This window comes from Salvelinus fontinalis, chromosome 10 (genome assembly GCF_029448725.1).
Source record: "Salvelinus fontinalis isolate EN_2023a chromosome 10, ASM2944872v1, whole genome shotgun sequence".
Classification (NCBI taxonomy): domain Eukaryota; kingdom Metazoa; phylum Chordata; class Actinopteri; order Salmoniformes; family Salmonidae; genus Salvelinus; species Salvelinus fontinalis.
This window is the reverse complement of record NC_074674.1, coordinates 24,982,810-25,005,799: the sequence shown is the minus strand read 5'-3', so window position 1 is coordinate 25,005,799 and position 22,990 is coordinate 24,982,810. Positions and strand designations below refer to the sequence as shown.

Sequence of the window (22,990 nt, the reverse complement as noted above, 5' to 3'; positions counted from 1 at the left end):
AGAGGGAGGGGGGGGGGGGGACAGAGTTAGTAAGAGAAGGAGAGAGGATATTAAAAAGCTCAATTCCTCCTTATCTTCACCCAGCAGACACCCTGTCAATAATGGCCTAATGTGACGTAATCATTAGGCCTACTGATGAGAATCACAGGTAGCCAACAATAGGTCGGTATCAATAAAATGTCACAATAAGTTGCAGAGCGTTCGATTGGAGACCCCCAGCTCCGCTAAAACCATTGACAACTGCGTGCCATTTTCAAGGGATTGTTAAATAAATGTTAACTATTTGGTTGTGATATCATAGCCTCTTGAAAAGCATAAATCAGAAATACACAGTTCCGATTATTCCATTCAAAACAATTGCGCACATTTACAGCCGCTCTATCATCAGAGTTATACAGCAGTCACTGCATGCTGTTCATGATCAATAAACATCAATTGATCATGTCACTTCAGATACGTGAGGGTAGCCTGACAATATCTCTCAATATTGGCCACCATTAACTGGATATTTGAGTGATATAAAATCAAATGAACTATACCTGACAACTATGGTTTAGGTTATTTCCCATCCTTTGTGGGCTCTGCCTGTCAAGCAGCAGAAGGGTGCGTTTGCCGATGTACTGTTTGCTGGTAATGTTTACATTGCAAGCTACTGGTAGAAACGTTGTGTAGTTGAATAAACATACACTCAGCGGCTAGTTTATTAGGTACACCACCTCGTTCACGAAAATGGATTGCTCCTATAGACAGTGAGTCACGTGGCCGTGGCTTATTATATAAAGCAGGCAGACAGGCATCGAGGCATTCAGTTACTGTTCGATAGAAAGTTAGAATGGACCTAGGCACCGTTGAGCGTGGTATGATCGTTGGTGACAGGTGCGCCGGATCCAGTATCTCAGAAACGGCCAGCCTCCTCGGCTTTTCCCGCACGACAATGTCTAGCGTTTACCGAGAATGGTGCGACAAACAAAAAACATCCAGTCAGTGGCAGTCCTGTGGACAAAAACAGCTTGTTGATGAGAGAGGTTGAAGGATATTGGCAAGAATCGTGCAAGCTAACAGGTGGGCCAAAACAGACAAATAACGGTGCAGTACAACAGTGGTGTGCATAACGACATTTTGTAATGCACAACTCGTCTGTCCTTGTCGCGGATGGGAGCAGACGACCACACCGGGTTCCACTCCTATCAGCTAAAAACAAGAAGAAGCTGCTCCAGTGGGCACGCGATGACCAACACTGGAAAAACATCGCCTGGAACATGACAGTGAATTTAGTTAACTTGAGTAGCCTGCGCAATCCCCCGACTTCAACCCAATAGATTATCTTTGGGATGAGATGGAAGGGGCTGTTCACAGCATGCATGTACCGCCGTCCAATCTGCAGCAACGGCTAGATACCATCGCGTCAGTATGGCCCAACATCCCTGTGGGACGTTTCCAACACCTTGTCGAATGCCCCAAAAAATTCAGTCTGTTCTGGAGACAAAGGGGTGGGTCTGACCCGTTACTAGATGGGTGTACCTAATAAACTGGCACGTGAGTATATAGTGGTACCTAGTTAGCTAACATCCCCTTGTCAACATTGATTTTAAGTGTTCAATCACGATTGCTGCTGACAGACATAAAGGCTACATTGATTGACATCAAATTGGCTAGCTAGCTAATAACAGATCACGTCAATATGCCCCCGAGCAGTCAAACCGAATGCTCTGCTCCCTATTGGGATGTTTTATTGATAATGACCTATTGCCGGAGAAAACCCTCCTGATTATTTCCGTTACTGTCTGATTTAGGTTATTCTTCCTTCAACCTGTGATATACTTACTTGGTAGTTGGTACATGTACCTATCTGGCATCAACCTGGACGTTTAACAATGAACTAGAATGTGTAGGCGGGTCATTCTTGAATTGTGGTGGTAAATGCTGTACCTTGCCTTTGGCACCATGTAAAAACACTTGAAAATTACAAAAACATGACATATTCATTTTCAGTTTCGTTGAACTGTTATTTAATAACAAAACACATGTTAGGCCTTTGTATGTTTGTATTTGTATAGTTTGTATAAACTACTGAGGGCTAGCAAATTGGGTTGTCCCATTGGTGTTGTGTAGTGACATGCTTTGGGCATTCAGAGATATTTATCTGTTATTTTTAATGCTAGACAGTGAACAAAAGTATTTCAGCCTCACAATGCAGTGCATTGTGTTCGATTTGGCTGCTGGGAAGCAAGGAGACCCCTAGCTCCGCTAAAACGATTGACAACTACTTGGCGTTTGTAATACATACGCCTGAAGGTACCACGTTCATCTGTACAAACAATAGTTTGTTAATTAACAAGAAATTTGTGGACGGGTTGAAAAACGAGTTTTAATGACTCCAACCTAAGTGTATGTAAACTTCCGACTTCAACTGTACATAATGAGCATCGTCAACAGGGGGAACATATTAGGTGTGCGCTAATAAGCTGTACGTCATTAAGATACAATATTAGTTTATTTAGAATTGGAAGATGTACCCAAATACATTTAAATAAAAATAAATCGAGAAGAATTAAGTAAATTCTTTCCAAAATGCCATGCCCGTGCTGGAGCACCAATCCGCAAAGAGATGTATTGCCTCACCACGTTGTTCACGTTCTGTCCTCGCTCCTCTTGTCTCCTTTTCAGCCCTTTCAACTTTTGAGAGTTGGTCTAAGATTCACTTCTGTTTAAAGGAACATTCTCCAGTGATTATTATAGTTTTGTGACAGGGAGTTAAATTGAGATTTCGTGAGGCGGGTGAGCCCTATTTGATGGTGGTGACGGGATTAGAATTAGGGTTGGAGCTATAGTTTAGGTTATGGAGGGTTGTGGTTGAGGCTAGGGTTAAGGTTGAACTGGGATGTGGACATGAAGCTAGGGTTATAGAGTTGTGGTTAAGGCTAGGGTTAAGGTTGAACCAGGATGTAGGAATGTATCGTAGCGACTGTCAACAGACTGTGGGATGCGACGACTAACGAGGAACTTTGTTCTCGTGAAAAGATTTGGACAAATCATGATTTCGCATCTTTTGAATTTGATAGACTTGCCCATAAATTGCAAAGAAATGGGGGTGGAGCTCCCGTCCTGCTTACGCTACTAGTTCTAGTATTGTTTCTTTCAGAATTTCAGAATTTAGGTCTGGATTCAATCCGTATCGCAAAGATACTCGTCATGGTAAACGCTGCATATGTCGGCTCAACCGGAAATTAAATTGAAGGATCTTCCGCAATACTTCCACGACACGGATTTAATCCAGTCCTCAATCGAACATCTGATGCAATTACGCAATATGTTTGTTCTGCGTTTTTCTGCGTTTTTACCCCAGATGGTAGATGACCAGCGAGGATTCAGTCAAATTTAGGCACTGTAGATGGGGGATCAGATAGCATCTGAGACAGCATCGTTCCCTACAGAAAACTTTTTAGCAAAACATCATCAGACAAGCCCAGAAAATGTTATCTGACCCCTCCCATCTGCTGTTCTTCAGAATTCCAATTTCTCCCCCCAGGCAGGCAAGCGTTCTATAGATTTTCGGGTTTTGTCTTTACACTGCAACAGACATGAATCCTTGGGATGTGATTATATGACAGACAGAGAGACAGAGAGAGAGAGATAGAGAGTAAGAGAGGTAGAGAGAGAGAGAAAGATGGGGGTACAAAGAATTGATCACTCAGGTGGAGGGGTGGACGTGGGATAAACGTGTCTCTGGTACAGAGAGATAAGGGACCTGAAATATCTTTCTGTCTGTAAGCTCCTGAAAAGATACTCCTCTAAAGTAGGCTTCATACTAGAGCTTGTTTTCGTCTAAGGTCAGTCTATCCCTCTTGTTCTATTGTAGCCTAGTTCAGAGGGGGCAAACAGAGTGTAACGTCAATGTTCCACAAAGTAATACACATCATCAGCCCAACAGATGAAATGATACTGCAAGGCACGGTCAGTTTTCTCTGAGAATATCCTACGTAAAAGTCCTTTTGTTGAAGCAACCCATTACTCTCCTTCTCCCCTTCATTTAAAAAGTTATAGCCCCCTCGTCTAAATCAATGCTAGTCTCTGTAGACTCCCATTGCTTTGTGGAGTGTGCAGTCTGCGTAGTGCGTCATCAGTTCAGACTTAATTTCCAAGCAAATCACTCAATTATGTTAAATTGACCTGTTCCCCGACCCTGCTATGGACATTTTTTTTATTTTTTTTTACCGTTATTTTACCAGGTAAGTTGACTGAGAACAGGTTCTCATTTGCAGCAACGACCTGGGGAATAGTTACAGGGGAGAGGAGGGGGATGAATGAGCCAATTGTAAACTGGGGATTATTAGGTGACCATGATGGTTTGAGGGCCAGCTTGGGAATTTAGCCAGGACACCGGGGTTAACACCCCTACTCTTACGATAAGTGCCATGGGATCTTTAATGACCTCAGAGAGTCAGGACACCCGTTTTAACGTCCCATCCGAAAGACGGCACCCTACATAGGGCAGTGTCCCCAATCACTGCCCTGGAAGTTATCATTTCTCTTAGGAGCGGAGTGTGAGCAGAGTAGGAGATGTCCTGTCAGGATTAAAGAAACCAGCTTCAGCACTCTGAAATATGGCTCTTCAGCACAACGGCGTTAATATTCGCTTTAATGAAATGACAAGACGCGATTGAAAAGAAAAACAGCCACACCGGCCTCAATTTCAACAGAACACTTTACTGGAAAATATGCTTTAAAACCCATTATGTACAAGTCAATGTCAGTTGTGTACATCGTTTCTCTCAGTAGACTTGATAGCCAACTTTACTCAAAAAGGCATTTTCTCCCTCCCAATACCATGAGGGTAAAGTACAATGAAAGGTTCACTACACATATTTGCTTTCGATGTTGGTCATTTCAAATGATTCTTATCACCAGTAGAGATATACAGTGTGTATTTTATTGTTGATATTTACATTGATCTACCTCATAAAACGCATTGAGTGTCAGAGTGCTCCAAAATAAACAAATGATCACATTATCTTAAATGACTCATTGATTATAATTCAGTTTAGACTACTTGCTATATAATAAAAACAGACTGTGGATTTCTTAATGGAACTAAATATCAATCATGGGGCTTTCCTTCCCCTCCCCAAAACATAATGGTCGCGTTCCAGGCCGACTACATTGCAGACATTGCGTTGCATCAACCAATGGTTGTGTGCCAGGCCATCGACTGTATAGTCGGGCATCAGATTGCTGCTGTATCATATGATGTTGTTTGCTGATATGTTAAACACCTATCCAGGTGTTGTGAGATCTGACATGGGTGTGTCTGCAATGTAGTCAGCCAGTAACGTGGCCATAATCCACCAGGTGGGCGGGCTGTATGCCTCCTCAGTGTCATCAAGCGATCCTCCTCTAACTAAGCCAATCATCTTCCCGTTGAGCCAGCCACCGTCCATCTCTGAGTGGGCAGCGGAGGGAGGAGGGAAGACGTGGCTGAAGAGCACACCTACTGGGCTTCGTCCCAAATGTCACACTCTTTCCGTTATAGTGCACTACTTTTGACCAAAGTCCATGTCAACAAGGCAGGCATGAGAAACAGCATCTTCCTCTGTCTGAGTTCCTATGAGACATGAAAGAAAACAAGCATTTTTGTTTTCCCTCAGTGGCTAGAACTCTGAAGCGTACCGTACAGTGAGTCACTGCACATTAAGCCCTGTTAGCAAGAGAGTTTCAAAAAGAGTGAGACATCAATCATTTTAGGGCATTCTCAACTTTCTTACCCCCCCCCCCATCTCTTCCACGTTGCTGCTACAAAACACAGATGGAGGAGAAATACATGTTTGTGGATTCTTACTCTGCGCTCTATACCATGCCACATACAGTAACATTGATAGAGGCAAGAAGCAAATAGCTTAAATGATTATCTAAAACAAATTCTAATTTTTTTAAATATATTTCTTTTTAATCCTTATGTTTTCCCTAAGACTTTATATTTCCCAAACACTTTATATTTCCCTCACACTTTATATTGAAAAGGTAACAGTACAGTCATAGAAATTGGTGTCACATGAAGGAAAAGATACGGGTGGAGTGAGAGACAGTATGGCTGTTTGCATCTTTCATTAGATGCAGCAACGAAGGCTTATATGAACTACAGAGAACAGAACAGAACCTATAGAACTTCTGCTGACTGCTGAGTCAGAGTCTGGGTTACATGACTCAGACTCCAACAGGGAGAGCGCTCTCCGTCGCAGACAATACGTTGGCATCTTTTGCTCTATCTGAGGGATGACATCGATATCCACCACTCAACTCTTCACCCTCATGAACATGAAAAAGGACAACAGAACAGCCACACAAAAGAAGACAAACATGTTATGTTGCGTTAGCTTGGCGCCGACAGAGAAGAGCTAGCTGTGCAGGGAATAATGCTGTGTGTGTGAGCAGGGTGGCTTTGACTAGTGTGGAGTTATCTCTTTTAGATGTCCACTGGCCGTCCTCTGGCAATCTGACTGCCTGCCCCCAGTGTTCTTGATGTTCTTCATACAGTAGTTTTATGGTGTGATGCTGATGAACACACGCACACACACACACACACACACACACACACACACACACACACACACACACACACACACACACACACACACACACACACACACACACACACACACACACACACACACACACACACACACACACACACACACACACACACACACACACACACACACACACACACACACTGCTCTCTCTCCCCTCCTGCATTACATTACAGCACATAACTCTGCTGAGCCCCAGATGGCTCCTTAATGGCTTGGAATGATGAAGATCAGACCAATTTATTAAGTGCCTATTTTCTGACTGAACTAAGGCCCAGTGGAGGAAGAGGTCCTGAGGGAGAGCCAGGGCGGCCTAGCTGATGGATAGAGCAACCAACAGGCTTGAGGCTAGATGGAGTACAGCTACTTACGGAAGGCATTGACATGGGCCATTTAAATGGCATCACTCCGATGGAGACAGTAGAAAGGGATCCACCGGGTAACACTGATAGGGGTTTTGCTTGAGCTATTGGCCATGATACCAGACCTGACATCACAACTCATCTGCTGGAAGTGTGTGTCAGTGACTTCACTCTGTGGTGTGAAATGGAATGGTTCAGCATGGCTATATCAGAGAGGGAAAACGCACACGCACGCAGGCACACACACGACGCACGCACGCACGCCCACGGACCTACGAACGCACATGCACACACACATATGTATTTGTGACATCGCCCCTACACTTTTGGCTCTGGAGCTGAATCAGTTGAAATAGATAGAAGATAAATGATATCTACATTCATCCCAAGCAATGGCAATGAGGATTACAATATCTGGTGCATTAGGGGATCAAACAAACAGAGATGATTTCATGGCTAAAACCTGAGTTATTGAAGAGAGTTCAGAAGAAACAGCGAACATAAATAATGTATCATATTCTTACAGAGTGAGAATTTACATGATTAGAGCTAGACTATATTCATGTGATGTATACATACACACCTACATATGGATTGAATTATGCTTTTCCAATCCAGATTCTCTGAGAGGTGCAACCAGAACCGAACCAAACAATTGCCCTTTAAAGTGCTGAGCACCTCAAACATGACAATACCTGTTTTTGTTCCTCGTTTCATAAGGGAGAGAGCAAGAGCACAGAAGATCTCTCTCCCGTTCTACTCTTTCACTCGTTCTCTCCATCTTCAGGTCTTGTTGTCCTTCTAGCATCCCTTCTGCTTGGTGTCTCCCTTTTTGACCCTCGACCTTTGTGGTTGCGAAGGCGGTGAAGAGGAGGGTTGAAATAAATAATGGGTGACACACAGCACCATGACAGCCGCTATGTCACCCCTCACCTCCTCCTCTACCCCTCTATCACTCCTGTCCCTCTTCTCTTCTTCCTCCTCTTCATCACCCCCCTCTCCCAGTCCTCTCCTGGATGAAAGCAGGTATGATAGATGTTACAGTGGGGCTGAGCAGTAGGGTTGAGTTGAGCAGTGGCGTTCAGTAGGTCCTCCTGTTCCAGTATAGACTGTATGTCTGCTACAGGACTGACTTGACTTGGAGCCCCGTCATAAAAGATCCTCGTAGTCCAGGAGTTTGGAGTGCTGGCGAGTTTTCCACAGACGGAAGAGACGGAAGTCAAAGTACATCTCAATCATCTCTTTTCCTAGATAAAAGAAGATACAGTAAACGTTCAATTATGCGTTTCACTTCAGGGTACCATACCTAGTTAATAATACAAAGAATTTGCGCATTTATATGTTGCCCTCAAGCGATTCCACCGTTAAGTGGCAATCAGCAGTTGAAACAATTGCAAAGCGTCCTCCCCGCCCCTGTTTTGGTAAAAAGCTGAGGGATGGGGCTGGAGAAATGTAACCACTCTCAAATTCATAGACAGAGCTATGGATGCAAAGACTGACCATGCATGATATCAAAATGATAGTTTTAACCATGTTTGTAGCTATATAGTGTTTGTTTACATTTGCTTATATTACAAACATTGGAGTAAAACAAGTTTATATTTTGTGTTCTGATGGGGTGTGACAGTTGAACTAAGCTCATGGCATTTATAAATTATATTCTTCAAGAATCAATGGGTACAGATCATACATTAATAAGTCCAAAAATGGATGTAGCAACTGCTGATTGCCCAGTTAATATACTATATGTGTTACACACAGATATCGAATGTGATAATAATCTCTTTAGCATTTGACTTGTTATTCTCAAGAACAATATCATTTACAATGAATGGTTCAACTTCTACCATCTATCGTTGTGTGTTGACATTCACTGTTCAGGGAGCACCCAGCTAGAGCATAAAGTTCTGTGTGTTTCTTTCTCTTACACTGACAATGTTGTGAGCAATGTTTCCAGCAATGTTTGCTGCAACTATTTTACATTGAAAAATAGCAACTTTTTATTATCTGGGGAATCTTGATCAGCAGCGCCACCTATTGGGCAATTTGTAGGAATCCTCCAATCAGAGCACAGATATTGGTCATGTGATCAGTCTGCTGTTCCAAAATATTTTGGAAAACATGGCGACCGTTTTTGAGCTGAAGCGAGAAAAAATCTACTCCCATGTTGGAGTGAGATGTTGGCCATTAACATCTCTTATGTTTCTCACTACAATATTATATCATGATACGTTAATACATACATACTGTGTTCAGTTTGTCATGTTTAACTGACAAAAATATCCACGGTTGTGCGCCTGTTAATCGATTAGCATGCTAACTGCAACCCATGATAAGTCAATGGGACAAATAGGCTAATTCGTTAGCTAGATAGCCATGCAGATTTTACATTTCATTTTCCGTTTTAAATTGTTTTTGTATGTTTAACTAGCTGGTTAGCTTACCATTTACACTTCTGTGCTTAGAATTGTGAAGTAAAATGTTTCCTAAATCTAGTTATACTTATGTCTGCATTGGCAGTAGGTTTGAGTGGATAACCAGGTCACAGGCAACACCTCTTTGTTGCTTGTTTGCTAGCTGATAAATTCCAGTTCAGATGTGGGCGTTAACAGCCAACAACAAGCTATAAGAGATGAGCAAATTAATGGGGAAATGGAGTTTTAAATTTATATATGCTGCTTCATATGAAATCTATTATTCATGTCCATGTTGCTCACTGCTCATCACTGCTCCAGTGTCTCATACCCCACTCTGTTGCCAGCAACATTGCTCAGCAATATTGCCTCAAAGGAATTGCCAGTGTATCATGGCCTTTAGAGCTTGGTGAGAGTGGTTGTCTTATGGTTATATTGCGTACAACCTTCCCACAACTTTCTGGTAATGGTGCAGGATAGTTGCTTGGCTTTGGAACATTCTCAGCACATTTAAGGAACTTGACCAAAAAAAAGTTGTTTCTTGGTATTTCATTACTTTAACAGAACACTTCCTAAAGGTTCAAACATGGTTACATTTAATTTAAATGTTGGTAATGTTCTAGGAATGTTCTCCAACTGGTTTGACACTGGGAATCATCTCAAATATTTCAGAGAACATTAATAAACAACGTTCTTCTGTGGGAATTTCAGTACTTCTGCATAATGTTTCCTATAGGTTTCCTCATGGTTCTACTGAAGTCATGTTCTCAAATTGTTTCAAGAACGTTAAGAAACAACATTCTGCCGTGGGAATTTTGGTACTTCAGCATAACAGTTCCTACAGGTTTCCTCATGGTTCTGTTTAAAGTCATGTTTTCAAATTGTTCTGAGAACGTTAAGAAAGCTTTACATAAAAACAACAAGAAAAACTTTAGTAACGTTCAGAGAACGTTCTAAGAATGTTATTTAAAAACATATACATTCTGTTATCAGCATCAACAAAACTAATTGGCCACACCTGATCTTAATGAGTGCTTGTTTTCTTTGTTTTGGGGTCTGTTTGAATAGACTAAAATGAACAGCTTTGTATGTGTAAAAAAATGGCATGCTAGCTCCATCCTGGTGGCACACTGTCAAATTCCATAGATAGGACACATGGAAACTAATCTTCTGTTCTCTATCTGTGCTTGGAGTAATAAAAACAGTTAACCAAAAATAAGCTGGCAGTGTTATTAAAAGTCTTATTGAAACATTTAGTGAACGTTTTAAAGAAGTTTATCAAAAACCTCCAAATGATCTATAATTTCGGTTCTCAGAGTTAATAAAACCTCCCAGGAAAATGTTCAAAGAACCTCCCTGCAACCTAAAAATAAATGTTCCCATAACAGGCTAAATGTTCCCTTATGTTCTCAGAATGTAGAATTTTTTTTCAATTTTACCGGTCAAGAAACGCATGGCTTCGTTCCCACAACCAATGTGAAACCAAAGACATACGTTCCCACTACTTCCAAGGAACCAAATGTGCTAGCTGGGCAGGTTCGTTTGACCCTCTCCACAGTGCCATTTACCATGCAGACCTTATCTATCTCACACCAAAATAGAGTGGGAAAGGTAGAGAGGGAGGGAAGGACAGAGGGAGGGAAGGAGAGAGGGAGGGAAGGAAGGAAAGAGGGAGGGAAGGAGAGAGGGAGGGAAGGAGAGAGGGAGGAAGGAGAGAGGGAGGTTGGGAGAGGCTGACAAGATAGTCCAGTTACAGTGAATGTACCCAAAGGAGTGAAAGAAAAAGAAATCAAAAGCAAATGAAGAAAGAGAGATAGTTTTATCAGAGTTAATGAATGAACAATGAACAATGTGACAGACAGAGAGAGAGGAGAAGGAGAAATAATGACTATTTTGATTGAGGGAACAAGTCCATCAATAAAAGCTATTGCAGGTCATGTATATGTGCATGTGTGTGTGTGCGTGTGTGTGTGTGTGTGTGTTTGTGTGTGTTTGTGTGTGTGTGTGCGCGCACGCGTGTGTGTGTGTGTCGCTGACAGTCCTCACCCTGCGCAGACAGCTCCAGTGGCGACTCGAATTCGATGGAGTAAGGCCTCATCAGGTTCTTCAACTTCTGGAACAGCTGTTGGCCAAAGATAAGAACAGACACCAATTAATCCTCCAGCCAGGCTCTCCCTCCTAGCCAGGGGGGCCTGGACCTCGAAAGGACCCAGCTCCAAGCTTTTAGGCTATGGCAAACTCCTCATTCATCCAAGATGGGTGACAGGAAGGGCAAATGAGAGAGAGAGAGAGAGAGAGCGAGAGAGAGACTGTGTGTGTGTGTGTGTGTGTGTGTGTGTGTGTGTGTGTGTGTGTGTGTGTGTGTGTGTGTGTGTGTGTGTGTGTGTGTGTGTGTGTGTGTGTGTGTGTGTGTGTGTGTGTGTGTGTGTGTGTGTGCGTGTGTGTGTGTGCGTGTGTGTGTGTAGAAGAAAACGTTTCAAAGGCACCCAGTGATTGCCAGTCTCTGTGCTTTGCTTCTTCTGTATAAACAACACGATGCTGTACTCTGTGATGACACTGAGGAACACACATCTTTCATACTCACCGCTGGAGACATGCGCTTGTGGAGAATCAAATAATTAACTCATCTGTAATTTAATGGGCTGGTTGACAACTCTCATTCTGGGAGCCTTTGCTTTAGTGTTTTATTGAAGCTAGCTTGATTTCTCTTCATCGAGCACACCAGTCTCCACTCATCAGCAAGCCCGTCCTAGCTGTTTTTCTGATCTGCCAATCTGTCTCCCAGTAAATACACCCTGCCAATACACATAGAATGCTAATGTGCTGGGGGTATTGAGTCAAGTCCAAGAGGGAGAATTCTAAGAACCAGTTGCCAAGATCCTGAATTCTGAGGATACGAGTACTTGAAGTGTAAATTATGATGTATCACCCAGTCAATATGCGATAAATGTAAGTGTGTTAACCCTCGCAAGGCTTCCGGCCCAGACGGCATCCCTAGCCGCGTCCTCAAAGTATGCACAGACCAGCTGGCTGGAGTGTTTACGGACATATTCGATCTCTCCCTATCCCAGTCTGCTGTCCCCACTTGCTTCAAGATGTCCAACACTGTTCATGTACCCAAGAAAGCAAAGATAACTGAACTAAATTACTATAGCCCCATAGCACTCACTTCTGTCATCATGAAGTGCTCTGAGAGACTAGTCAAGGATCATTTACCTGCCACCCTAGACCACTGAGATTTGCTTTCTGCCCCAATAGATCCACAGACGATACAATCTCCATCACACTGCCCTATCCCATCTGGACAAGAGGAATACCTATGTAAGAATGCTGTTGATTGACTATAGCTCAGGATTCAACACCATAGTACCCTCCAAGCCCGTCATTATGCTTGAGGCCCTGGGTCTGAACCCTGCCCTGTGCAACTTTTTTATTTTTTTTATTTTACCAGGTAAGTTGACTGAGAACACGTTCTCATTTGCAGCAACGACCTGGGGAATAGTTACAGGGGAGAGGAGGGGGATGAATGAGCCAATTGTAAACTGGGGATTATTAGGTGACCATGATGGTTTGAGGGCCAGATTGGGAATTTAGCCTGGACACCGGGGTTAACACCCCTACTCTTACGATAAGTGCCATGGGATCTTTAATGACCTCAGAGAGTCAGGACACCCGTTTAACGTCCCATCCAAAAGACGGCACCCTATACAGGACAGTGTCCCCAATCACTGCCCTGGGGCATTGGGATATTTTTTAGACCAGAGGAAAGAGTGCCTCCTACTGGCCCTCCAACACCACTTCCAGCAGCATCTGGTCTCCCATCCAGGGACTGACCAGGACCAACCCTGCTTAGCTTCAGAAGCAAGCCAGCAGTGGTATGCAGGGTGGTATGCTGCTGACTGGGTCCTGGACTTCTTGACGGGCCGTCCCCAGTTGGTGAATGTAGGAAACAACACCTCCACTTCGCTGATCCCCCACAAGGGTGCGTGCTCAGCCCCCTCCTGTACTCCCTGTTCACCCAAAACTGCGTGGCCATTCACACCTCCAACTCATTCATCAAGTTTCAGATGACACAACAGTGTACCTTCTCTCAGATGACACAACTGTAGTGTACCTTCTCTCCATTGGGGTTTCCCAGGACGTAGCAGCCCATAATGTGGATGAGGTTGGGTTCAGGGTTCACTTTGCTCATAAACCGACTCAGCCTCCTCCAGAACCTGTTGTAGGAGGACAACATGGTTCAGTTACAACAATCCTGCTACTCTAACAGTACTAACAGAGAGACAGGTACTGTATGTATACGTCCCAAATGACACCCTATTCCCTATATAGTGCACTACTTTTGAGCAGGGCCCTTAGGGTTCTGGTAAAAAATTGTGCACTGTATATGGAAAAGGGTTCCACAATGTCAAAAGTTGTGCACTGTAAATGCAATACCGTGCCATTTGGGATCCATCCAGGTACTGTATGAAGAGTATGACCGATGTATGAAGAGTGTGACCGCTGTATGAAGAGTGTGACCGCTGTATGAAGAGTATGACCGCTGTATGAAGAGTATGACCGCTGTATGAAGAGTATGACCGCTGTATGAAGAGTATGACCGATGTATGAAGAGTATGACCGCTGTATGAAGAGTATGACCGCTGTATGAAGAGTATGACCGATGTATGAAGAGTGTGACCTCTGTATGAAGAGTATGACCGCTGTATGAAGAGTATGACCGCTGTATGAAGAGTATGACCGCTGTATGAAGAGTATGACCGCTGTATGAAGAGTATGACCGCTGTATGAAGAGTATGACCGCTGTATGAAGAGTATGACCGCTGTATGAAGAGTATGACCGCTGTATGAAGAGTATGACCGCTGTATGAAGAGTATGACCGCTGTATGAAGAGTATGACCGCTGTATGAAGAGTATGACCGCTGTATGAAGAGTATGACCGCTGTATGAAGAGTATGACCGCTGTATGAAGAGTATGACCGCTGTATGAAGAGTGTGACCGCTGTATGAAGAGTATGACCGCTGTATGAAGAGTATGACCGCTGTATGAAGAGTGTGACCGCTGTATGAAGAGTATGACCGCTGTATGAAGAGTATGACCGCTGTATGAAGAGTATGACCGCTGTATGAAGAGTGTGACCGCTGTATGAAGAGTGTGACCGCTGTATGAAGAGTGTGACCTCTGTATGAAGAGTATGACCTCTGTATGAAGAGTGTGACCACTGTATGAAGAGTGTGACCTCTGTATGAAGAGTATGACCTCTGTATGAAGAGTATGACCGCTGTATGAAGAGTATGACCGCTGTATGGAGAGTATGACCGCTGTATGAAGAGTGTGACCGCTGTATGAAGAGTGTGACCGCTGTATGAAGAGTATGACCGCTGTATGAAGAGTATGACCGCTGTATGAAGAGTGTAACCACTGTATGAAGAGTGTGACCGCTGTATGAAGAGTATGACCGCTGTATGAAGAGTGTGACCGCTGTATGAAGAGTATGACCGCTGTATGAAGAGTGTGACCGCTGTATGAAGAGTGTGACCGCTGTATGAAGAGTGTGACCGCTGTATGAAGAGTGTGACCGCTGTATGGAGAGTATGACCGCTGTATGAAGAGTGTGACCGCTGTATGAAGAGTGTGACCGCTGTATGAAGAGTATGACCGCTGTATGAAGAGTATGACCGCTGTATGAAGAGTGTGACCGCTGTATGAAGAGTGTGACCGCTGTATGAAGAGTATGACCGCTGTATGAAGAGTGTGACTGTTGACACTAACTGGCTCATGTCCTCTTCTTTCTCCACCTTGGCGAATGTGGCCACTTTATTCTTCAACAGGTACAGATGCCCTGGACCTCCCTATAACAAACCCACTGCTTTTCAAGTTTACAGTCAAGATTCAAACCAACACCACTACCTGGCACTCACATGAAATACAGTAGTCATATAATTAGCCCCTCCACTCCAGAGTTTCAAATCGCTAATTGAGTTGTTATCTATCTTCCCGCTGGGATTTACATCATTCAACCTAACAAGGGTTTTCTTTTGTCCTTTCATAATCATCGCCATCTCTCTTTCTCCCCTATCTTTCTCTCGCTCTACTCTCTCCCTGTCTCACCTGACAGAAGATGAGCATCCTCCAGATTCTGCTGCCTCTCCTGTAGGCTGTTAGCTTCTTCTCAATCTCCTCTGTGGAGAGAGAGCAAGAGAATGGGGTTAGAGAGAGAGAAAGAGAGAGGGGTTAGAGAGAGAGAAAGAGAGAGGGGTAAGAGAGAGAGAAAGAGAGAGGGGTTAGAGAGGGAGAAAGAGAGAGGGGTTAGAGAGAGAGAAAGAGAGAGGGGTTAGAGAGAGAAAGAGAGAGGGGTTAGAGAGAGAGAAAGAGAGAGGGGTTAGAGAGAGGGGTTGGAGAGAGAGAAAGAGAGAGGGGTTAGAGAGAGGAGTTGGAGAGAGAGAAAGAAAGAGGGGTTAGAGAGAGGGGTTGGAGAAAGAGAAAGAGAGAGGGGTTGGAGAGAGAGAAAGAGAGAGGGGTTAGAGAGAGAGCAAGAGAGAGGGGTTAGAGAGAGAGCAAGAGCGAGGGGTTGGCAAGAGGGACAGAGAGAGGGGTTGGAGAGAGAGACAGGGAGAGGGGTTAGAGAGAGAGAGCAAGAGAGAGGGGTTGGAGAGAGAGCAAGAGAGAGGGGTTGGAGAGAGAGAAAGAGAGAGGGGTTAGAGAGAGAGCAAGAGAGAGGGGTTGGAGAGAGAGAAAGAGAGAGGGGTTAGAGAGAGAGACAGGGAGAGGGGTTAGAGAGAGAGAAAGAGAGAGGGGTTAGAGAGAGAGAAAGAGTGAGGGGTTGGAGAGAGAGAAAGAGAGAGGGGTTAGAGAGAGAGAAAGAGAGAGGGGTTAGAGAGAGGGGTTGGAGAGAGGGACAGAGAGAGGGGTTAGAGAGAGAGACAGGGAGAGGGGTTAGAGAGAGAGCAAGAGCGAGGGGTTGGCGAGAGGGACAGAGAGAGGGGTTGGAGAGAGAGACAGGGCGAGGGGTTGGAGAGAGAGACAGGGAGAGGGGTTGGAGAGAGAGACAGGGAGAGGGGTTGGCGAGAGGGACAGAGAGAGGGGTTGGAGAGAGAGACAGGGAGTACAGTTAAAACCGAATTTTCCCACACAAAAAGCCAGCAGTACGGAACACTGCATTATTCTCACAAACACGCGATGCGTCCCAAATGGAAAACTAGTCCCTACATAGTTCACTACTTTTGACCGGAGCCCATAAAAAAAGTAGCGCACTACATAGGGAATAAGGTGCCATTTGGGACTAATAAAGACATAGTCACATAAAGGGCAGTTTACCTACCGAGGATATCATCAAACGTAGCATGTTCATGGTCCTGGAGATACAGAGACATGATGTCCACTCAATATCCATTCACTGAATATTATGCATGATAATTGATTTATCATCTGTGCATGCAGACACATAGAGTTGATGGTGTCACGTGTGTGTGTTCGTGTGTGTGTGTGTTTGTGTGTGTCAAAGACCAAAGCAAAGCAGTTGGCTAGCTACTGCTCTGTTCCAGCTGTTGTATGCATGTGTGTACTTGATCATAAATGCTTCCACTCACATAGAGGATAGGGATGATTGAGGGGTCATCCCTGCGGATGATGGTGGGAACGTACTCCGCCTTGGGGACTTTGGAGGAGATCAGCTGAGAGTGAGAGACGGAGAAAGAAGAGAGACGAAGAAGGAAGAGAAAGGGGGGTCACATTCACTTGTGTCTCTCTCTGTAGTGTTTTGTCTCTAAACCATTGCCTGCTGGGCCCTTAACATTCCTTATTCATACTAGTATGTCTGAGCAGCCAAGATGCATTATATCTATGGCTCTTTACTGCCATTCAACAGGATTGGAGTCAATTCCACTTTATTTCAGTCAGTTAAGGATCTAAAAATAGCCCATTTATTTATGTAGGTTATTTTTTGGTTTATTTACGAGCCTAATTTCCATTCATGTGTTGAAGAATCACAACAACCTTGCTATTCCAACTCAGTAAACATGTTCACATGCAGACTAGTCTCGGGAAATAACAGCCCTATCAGACAGACAACCATCCCACCAAATCACAAGTTTGGGTAGGCAGGGCTTACAAATTACAGGACAGAGGTGGATACAATGTGGTCCCAGATAACAGATAACCACAGCCAGTCAGTGGTGGTAAGCTTGTGACGGTAACGTCATGGCACATGCAAACTACTCACTTGTGAAATACACTCATTGAAAATATCCTCTGCGAGCTCCCTCTAGCTAGCTAGCGGAAATGTTTACAGCAGGACATGAGCGGATAGTGCTCTGGACGGATATCCGGCATGCGTACCAACTCTGCCCTTTCCTCTCTGCCAAACTGATGGAACATTGGTACATTGTTGAAGGCAACCTGTCTGTCTAGAGAGACTACACCGGAATTTTGCAAACCCTAGTCCCTCACCATGATTTTGGGTGGGATGAAGTCATCTCCCTCACAGGCAAGTCTCTCCATCTCCCTCTCCTCCTCCCAGTCTAGCTCCTCACGCTCCCCCTCATCCAGGGTCCCACATGAGGCTGGCAGGTCCCCACCTGACCCCCGACACAAAGAGCAGGCACAACGTCAGATAGAGAGAGAGAGAGAGGGAGACGGGAGAGAGATGGGACGAGAGGAGGGGAGACAGGGAGTAAGAGAGTGGGGCGGGAGAGGAAGGGAAGAGCAAGAGAGACAGGGAGAGGGGGAGGGATGGAAGGAAAGAGAGACAGGGAGAGGGGGAGGGAGGGAGAGAGAGTGGAAGGGAGTGAGAGAGAGTGGAAGGGAGGGAGAGAGAGTGGAAGGCAGGGAGAGAGAGTGGAAGTGAGGGAGAGAGAGTGGAAGGGAGGGAGAGAGAGAGAGGGGAAAGGTAAGAGAGAGAGTGTAAGGGAAGGAGAGAGATGTCAATAGAAAGTGACAGTGAGGCACAAAGAGAAACAGACGTGAAGTGACAGAGAATAACAACCTTCCAGATGAATAGGTGGAAGAAAATGAGAAACAAAGGAACATCGTCTAGTCAAAAAGGAGAGAAGAAAATGAATGAGTAGGTAAAAAGGAGAATGGGAAAGGTGACAGGGTAGAGACACAGATTGTGTCAACCATTATGAGGAAAAACATTGGACTGTCAGAGAAGGAGAGAAATACATGACACAAATAGACATTTCAAATGTCATCAACAGTAACCTCTATCAACAGACTGTCAGACACACTGTGGCACAAAGTAGATGGAAAAACAGAAAACAAACACACAAACATTCAAAAACTACAGAGAAAAACACATGCCGACACATACACATAGAGTGCGTACACACACACACACTCCCAGACCTGAGCTTGACACACTCCCAGACCTGAGCTTGACACACTCCCAGACCATTTGAGACAAATACTCACAGAGAAAGCGAGAGAGCATCACAAACTTGGAGACAGACCCACGGTCAGAGGAAGACAGACAGTGTCAGAATCAACAGCAGACACAGCTGATTCCCGTGTGTGTGTGTGTGTGTGTGTGTGTGTGTGTGTGTGTGTGTGTGTGTGTGTGTGTGTGTGTGTGTGTGTGTGTGTGTGTGTGTGTGTGTGTGTGTGTGTGTGTGTGTGTGTGTGTGTGTGTGTGTGCGTGTTGTATGAATGTGTGTATTTGATCATAAATGCTTTTCAATGCTTCAGCATCAAGGTTGGGGTCAATTCCACTTTAATTCCAGTCAGTTCAGAAAGTAAACCAAATTCCACTTTAATTCCAGTCAGTTCAGAAAGTAAACCAAATTCCACTTTAATTCCAGTCAGTTCAGAAAGTAAACCAAATTCCACTTTAATTCCAGTCAGTTCAGAAAGTAAACCAAATTCCAACTCAAAATGTTCCTCAATGAAAAGCATGGAAGAGAATTGGAAGAGGAATTAACTGGAATTGACCACCCCAAACTCTGTTTAGCATACATGTATGAGTGTGTTTGCCTGTGCCCAGTTTGTGAGTGTCTGAGGGAGTGTGTTTAGTAACACGTGTGACTGTATTGACTCACTGTCTCTGGGGTCATGTAGAGAGTCATTCTTGACAGGGGTGGGGTCACTCCAGGAGCGGTTGAAACTCATCGCTCTACGCTCGGCAAATGCTAGTGCAGGTGGGGAGAGAGAGTCACACACCCACGCACCGCACACACATCCTGAACACACACACCCTGAACACCCAACCCAACACACACCGCACATGGGCCATTGTAGTCACACACAAGCAAGCACACATACACACGCGTATACACACGTGCGCACGCATGCGCACGCACGCACGCACGCACGCACGCACGCACGCACACACACACACACACACACACACACACACACACACACACACACACACACACACACACACACACACACACACACACACACACACACACACATACTCCTCTCCAGAGGACACACTGGGTGGGTGAGTTTTGGCTCAGTGCAACATGACCAGCCTCACAAATGAGAGACTGGGGAGATCTCCCATTCGTTAGGTTAACGTCTCACATATCCAGACCACCTACGCCTCAACACCAGCATAAACACACACACACACGTAGATTCATCAAACATGTGCCAACACACACACACACTCACCGGTGCACAACGGCATGCCACACCCCGATACACACATCACACACAAGGCCATGCATAATCCCCAGCATGCATGAACACAAAGTCAACAAAACACAAAACCACTGATGGAGGGCGGACATGTTGGGAGAACACACAGCACACAGTAACACGGTGACTCACTCTGTGCCTTCATCCTCCTGCTGCCCACCATTCTGAGATGCTTCCGGAAGTTCCTGTGGGCAGATTGGGCATGGGAAGAAAAAGAAGAGGAGACAGTCAAAATCACTTAGAGGAAGAAGGGAATTAATAAGGGAAAGAGAGTGGCTGTCTCCGAAATGGCACCCTAAATAGTGTACTACTTTCGACACACACAGGAACACAGCATTATGGAAAGCAGTGCACTATATAGGGAATAGGCTGCCATAATAAGATAAATAGTGACAGAGACATGAAAAAAAGATTTTCGATTGAATTGTTTCATAATTTAGATCAGTCAGGTGAGTGTTTTAAGTAACAGAGGAAAATTCAACTGCTACTGCATACCCTCTAGTATCTGTCACCTGCTGTCAGCTGCTGCTGCTGTATATTCAACACCACTGCCCTTATCCAGATGCTTCTGACCAGATGTTTCAACCTGTTTCCTTTAGTGGCCTAGATCCAAAAAGTTTCTGACCTGACATAGAGATGTTTCAACCTGTTTCCTTTAGTGGCCTAGATCCAAAAACAGAAAATACAGAGACGCCTTCTTCATTGATCAACTTAAAGTGTTCCGACTCTTCATAACCGCATTAGCTTTGAGTGACATTTCACTAATGGTCCGCCTGTCGTTCCCTATTAATTCCATTCTGTATAATTGCTATTTTCTAAGAGATAAACACCTGATCTCTCTGGCCAACTCCCCCCTCATACAATATGTCACATCTCTCCAACACGCCATGCGATTATTCTCCGCGGCTACAACATGTCTGTTGGTGAAAGGGTCAGAAATAGCCACCGCGTGTGGGTGGATGCATGTGAGACATGGGGAGGCCGGAGTGAGAGAGCGAAAGGGAGAAAGAAGCGAGGGAGAAAGAGTCCTTGTTTTACCCCCCAGAAACATTGTTCACCAACAATGAATGGTAATCCAATCTTCACCTCATTTCCCTCACAGAGTCAAACAAAACTCAGTCGGACTAGCTTTATATTGTGATTAAAACAATTATTTCTCAAACATTCCCTAACCCTAAAACAGAGCAGGCCTCGTCACTATCTTCACGTGTTGGATGGCGGGAGTGTGAGCTGATAGAATGAAGTGGAACAAAGTCTAGCTATCCTCTTTTTCCCCCTAATGAGAGGATGAAAGAGAAGGAGAGACCCCACTCTACACACTATCTATCTATCTATCTATCTATCTATCTATCTATCTATCTATCTATCTATCTATCTATCTATCTATGCTGCTCCGATGCTCCTCTGGCGTTGTGTCCCCTTTTTCTCCCTCCTTCTCTCTCCCTCTGTGTACGCTGCTCCAATGCACCTCTCGTCCTCTCTTTTCCCCATCTCTTTCTCTCTACCTCACTATCCCTCTGTCTCCCTATCTCCTCCAGCTCTGTCTACCTCTCCTTCTCTCCCTCTCTCTTCATACCTCTCTATGTCCGGACAGAGGGGAGGGTGGTCTGTTGCTCCTCCATTAACCAGTTGAGGCTTCGTGCCACAGTAACCTTCTACTGCACCAGCCTGGCATTGTGGGAAAACATCTGTCCGTTCGTCTGCCCATCTGAATCTGCCTAACCTTACGTAGCAGGCGTAAAAGAAAATGCCTGAGTGGAGTTCCCACATCCGGTTTTCAGAGGAAAAGGAATTAGTTGTATCCCTGAAAATCGGATGCGTCCAGTTGTTGGCCACTCCGCTAAGCCTCTGCCAGTAATGGGTTCACTCCCAAAGTCAGCTGTCCAGGAGTTAGCTTTAGCCTCGTTAGCGTCGCTAACTATCTAACTAGGCCCCATATGTAGTTGCTCATGGGTTTTTAGCCTACCAATGTCAACTGACATGTCTCTAGGAGTTAGCTTTAGCTTCATTAAGCATAGCAACGTATGCCTCATATACACTCAGTGGCCAGTTTATTGGGTACTCCCATCCACTACTTGGTCACAACCCCCTTTGCCGCCAGAACAGCCTGAATTATTCGCGGCAAGGAAACATTGCCCAATTGGTGTCAAGGGACCTAACGTGTGCGAGGAAACCATTCCCCACACAATTACACCACCACCACCGGCCTGTACCGTTGACACCAGATTGGGCCATGGACTCATGCTGCTTACGCCAAATCCCAACTCTGCCATCAGCATGATCCAACAGAAACTGGGATTCGTCGGACCAGGCAATGTTTTTTCACTCTTCAATTGTCCAGTGTTGGTGATCTGCGTGCCCACTGGAGCCGCTTCTTCGTGTTTTTAGCTGATAGGGGTGGAAGCTGGTGTGGTTGTCTGCTGAAATAGCCCATCCGTGACCAGGACAGACGAGTTGTGCGTTACAAAATGTTGTTCTGCACATCACTGTTGTACTGCGATGTTATTTGTCTGTTTGTGGCCCGCCTGTCAGCTTGTATGATTCTTGCCAATATCCTTCAACCTCTCTCATCAACAAGCTGTTTTCACCCACAGGACTGCCGCTGACTGGAGGTTTTTTGTTTGTTGCACCATTCTTGGTAAACAATGGACTCTATCGTGCATGAAAACCCCAGGAGGGCGTTTCTGAGATACTGGAACCAGAGTGTCTGGCGCCGACGATCATACCACGCTCAAAGTTGCTTAGATCACTGCTTAGATCACTTAGATCACTTTTGCCCATTCTTATATTCAATCGAACAGTAACTGAATGCCTCGATGCCTGTCTGCCTGCTTTATATAGCGAGCCACGACCACGTGACTAATTGTCTGTAGCAGAAACATTTTTGTGAACGGAGTAAACCTAATAAACTGGACAGCATTTTAGCTACGATAGCACTGCACTAGCTAGGTTCCTTACCATTGTACAACCTCACATATGGCTGACTT

At 44.8% G+C, this 22,990-nt stretch overlaps 1 protein-coding gene across 1 annotated transcript in view; it reads right to left on the bottom strand.

Moving 5' to 3' along the window:
- Positions 1-4,687: 4,687 nt before the first annotated feature.
- Positions 4,688-22,990, bottom strand: part of LOC129863869 (NMDA receptor synaptonuclear signaling and neuronal migration factor-like) — a 40,947-nt gene continuing 22,644 nt past the window's right edge. The window contains exons 7-16 of the mRNA XM_055936216.1: positions 20,136-20,188; positions 19,397-19,486; positions 17,811-17,938; positions 16,952-17,035; positions 16,684-16,717; positions 15,474-15,544; positions 15,135-15,214; positions 13,475-13,577; positions 11,407-11,482; positions 4,688-8,193 (exon numbers count right to left, since the gene is read on the bottom strand). Of these exons, the coding sequence (XP_055792191.1) occupies positions 8,096-8,193; positions 11,407-11,482; positions 13,475-13,577; positions 15,135-15,214; positions 15,474-15,544; positions 16,684-16,717; positions 16,952-17,035; positions 17,811-17,938; positions 19,397-19,486; positions 20,136-20,188 (817 nt within the window). The 3' untranslated portion in view covers positions 4,688-8,095. The remainder of the gene's footprint in view (positions 8,194-11,406; positions 11,483-13,474; positions 13,578-15,134; positions 15,215-15,473; positions 15,545-16,683; positions 16,718-16,951; positions 17,036-17,810; positions 17,939-19,396; positions 19,487-20,135; positions 20,189-22,990) is intronic.